We start from the raw sequence: 3,273 nt of genomic DNA, 5'->3' as shown, positions 1-3,273 counted from the left end.
AACAACAAATACAAAATATAAAGGTACAAGAATCAAAATCTAAGTCCTAAACAATTAAACTACAATTATTACAAAAGCTTTTCATAACAAAAATAAGTCTTCAAAGGATCTTCATGAATCTTGATAAATCTTGACTTAATTTGGGCATCATCAAAACTTCATCTTCACCATTTTGCTAACAAAACAAAATTATTACTTTTGGGTTGTGATTAGGCCAACCTTAATCAAAAGTCCATTTCGAAACATATAAATATAAAGGTAAGGTAACGAGGTAAGTGATTGTATTTATTACGAATTTAAGATTTTACTATGATAACAGATCGAACACGTTTGACCGACTTGAACGTTGGAGTGCCTTTGACAAATACTCACCCACTCATCTTGGAGACAGAAGGTGAAAGACCAAGATTATTCTAATAGAGACCTAAGATAATGTTAAAAGACTAACCAAAAAGTGCGAATGAGTAATTCTCGACCTTATATCTGAAGCATCAATTTTTTTTTTCTGTTAGATTGAATGGTTATTTTAAACTTAACTTTAAATAGAATTGTTTCTTTGGTATATTTCCTATAGAAAAGACATCACATTTTACATTTTGTAAGATAGTTTAACGAAGCCTTCATACTAAGCTTTTGATTGAAAAAAATTCATGATATGGAATGAAACAACAATGAATAAATTATGTTTTAAAGCGTTTAATAGAATTTTGAGAGATATTTTGAAAACTGAAAATTAAGAAAATGGTAAAAAAACTTTTGATGGTAAAATTGTTATTTTGGTGATAAAAATCACTTAGATAAATGATGTGAAGTCAACAATAAACTATTATGTTTTATATAATTGTAAAGTTTTTAAACTTTCACAAGACATGATATTAAATATTTTCAAATATATTAAAAGTGCAAGAGACATAAAAGAATTTGCTTATATTGGATTCTACAAAATTAGAAATGAATGAATTTGATTTAAAATAGTGATGCATTGTTCATATATCACAAGATCTTATACTTCAAAACACCAAATCATTCTTGCTATAACTCGTTCAGTTTTTTTATCCTAATTCTTTTTAATATGATGTTTTATGGATATTTTTTTTTTGTTGATGGAGCAATATAATCGAGGTTAAATCCATTTGGAGGTCCCTATTTTTGTGTTTTTGTCCCATATTCATTCCCGTTTTATTTGTTTTGCCAATTAAGTCCCTAATAGTGAAAATTGAAAGAAATTGACCCTTGTCGTTAAATGCAGTTAACGGGGTTAAGTTTCAGTTTACCTATGCGGGTGAGGTGGCCAGATACCTTGACGTGGCGTGTAGAGAACCTGTGAAGTGAGTTTTATTATTCACGTGGCAGTTAACCTAAAAAATTGGGGTTTTTTGCTTTCTTTTAAAATTAGGGTTAACCTTTTAAAATGGGATTGGGATTAGAATTGTCTAACAAAGGTGAAACTCAGTGTTTGCAAGCAGAGGTGAAGATGCCAAAATTGGTAAATTAGGGCGTGCATTGGAGTAAGGGTTGCGATCACGTGAATCGCGAAGTGCTTGAACGTGGATCGCAAGGTTTTTGTGTGGAATTTCATGGGAGGTTATTGTATCTGTACTGTAGATAGTTATTCTGTACTATAGATAGGTATTCAGTGCTTTAATATTTGGTGATTTTTGTTCTTATCTGCCCATGGTTTTTAGATTGTGGGGTTGGGGTTGTCTGAAAAAAAATTATTTCCCTATTTTGGTTATGGTCCCTCATGTCCCCCATAGTTAAACTTCGTTTTCTGGTTTCATTATCAATGTTTTAATATTTGTTGTTTTTTGTCGTTTTATATTTATTTATAGGTGTAGAATATTGTTCAGTGTGTTGTATAGAGAACTCTACCTCTCTAGGAGGAGGTAGTCCAGGAACTTCCTCAGGGAAGACATCTAAGAATTCAGCTACCACTGGAAGGTTGGCAACTTGATCTAATGGCATGGAGGAGTCTCCCTCTAAGTGAGACATGACAAGGAAGCAGCTAGCTCCCTCAAAGATCTCCTGTCTAAGAACGCCGAGTGATATAGGCTGATACTCGTGCTCATTAGAGAATACTAATTTCTTCTCACCGCAATCTAAGAGAATATGATTGGTAGATAACCAATCCATACCAAGGATGATTTCTAATCCTTGCAAAGGCAAGCAGATGAGGTTCACCTTGAACCGACGTCCCTCTACCACAATCGGGCATCGAATGCAGACACTCGATGTCTTGATCAACCCAGATGTTGGTGTAGACACTACCAGATCGAAGTGCAATCTCTCCATAGCTAATCCCAACCTCTCAACACATTCCTCCGAGATAAAGGAATGTGTTGCCCCCGAGTCAAACAATACCATACAAGTCTGATCACGCAACAAACAGCTACCAGTGATGAGATTACCTGAGCTGGCAGCCTCTGCACCAGTAACTGCATACACTCTACCCGTCGCCAAGGGTCTAACACCACCCCTCCGGATAGCTCTGTCAACCGGCTGGGGATGAACAACAGTCCTCCTACCCATAGGGCAGTCTCTCTCAAAGTGTCCCGGCTGTCCGCACCTGTTACACCTCCGGAATCCTGTCTTCTGAGGGCAGACAGATAGTAGATGGGGTCCGCCACACCCAAAACAGCGGATACCTCCAGGCGTACTCACTGGAGTTTGATGAACGGAGGAGTGAGATGATGAAGATCCTCTAGACCCATGGGAAGCAGCAGGTCTAGAGTAAGGAGTCACTCTGGAACTGGATCCACTCCTCGTCGTCACTGGACCACTAACTCTCAGTGGTTGACTACTCTGGCTGTCCGATTCTCTCTTCATCCGTTCCATCATCTTAGTTCTCTCCACTAGAACGGGTGGTGGGCCCATAACCCACAGGTCCCTGGATCGAAACCAGGCTCTGATACCACAAATGTAACATCCCAAGAATACGCCTAAGACATATCAAGTGGATGCAACATGTTATAATAATGTAAAGCAGTTAGGAGTGGAAAATCAGATGAAATGTATATATAATACAGTCATCCAAAATACAAAAGAAGGACTAAAGCTCTACTTATAGCATAGAGTCTTTCAAAAGAAGAAAAGAGTAAAGGAATTAAACTATACAAATAAAACTAACAACCTAGACTACTCAGCTGCAGTGTCAGGGACTTCAGCCCTATCAGCTACGTCTAAAACCTGCTCCAGAGGGGCCTCTGAAATATCTGCTCACATCCAAATTGGATGATCATTGCAAAAGAAAACAAGCACAAACAAGAACAAGCA

The 3,273-nt window shown here is 37.3% G+C and overlaps 1 protein-coding gene across 1 annotated transcript; it reads right to left on the bottom strand.

The window, feature by feature from the left end:
• Positions 1–1,433: 1,433 nt before the first annotated feature.
• Positions 1,434–2,874, bottom strand: LOC106760319. Its single transcript, XM_014643768.1, has 2 exons — positions 1,873–2,874; positions 1,434–1,619 (listed from the first exon to the last, which is right to left on the bottom strand). The coding sequence occupies exons 1-2, from the start codon at positions 2,872–2,874 to the stop codon at positions 1,434–1,436; spliced, it is 1,188 nt and encodes a 395-aa protein (XP_014499254.1).
• Between the last annotated feature and the right edge of the window lie 399 nt (positions 2,875–3,273).

Source organism: Vigna radiata, chromosome 5, assembly GCF_000741045.1.
Source record: "Vigna radiata var. radiata cultivar VC1973A chromosome 5, Vradiata_ver6, whole genome shotgun sequence".
Lineage (NCBI taxonomy): Eukaryota > Viridiplantae > Streptophyta > Magnoliopsida > Fabales > Fabaceae > Vigna > Vigna radiata.
This window is presented reverse-complemented; position numbering and strand designations above follow the sequence as displayed.

Excerpts from the sequence above, each read along its gene's own strand:
- LOC106760319 (XM_014643768.1), bottom strand. The coding sequence starts at position 2,874 with ATGGGCCCACCACCCGTTCTAGTGGAGAGAACTAAGATGATGGAACGG. Across the intron at positions 1,620-1,872 it reads GACTACCTCCTCCTAGAGAG|TACAGAATAACTATCTACAG; the intron begins GTAGAGTTCTCT and ends ACCTATCTATAG.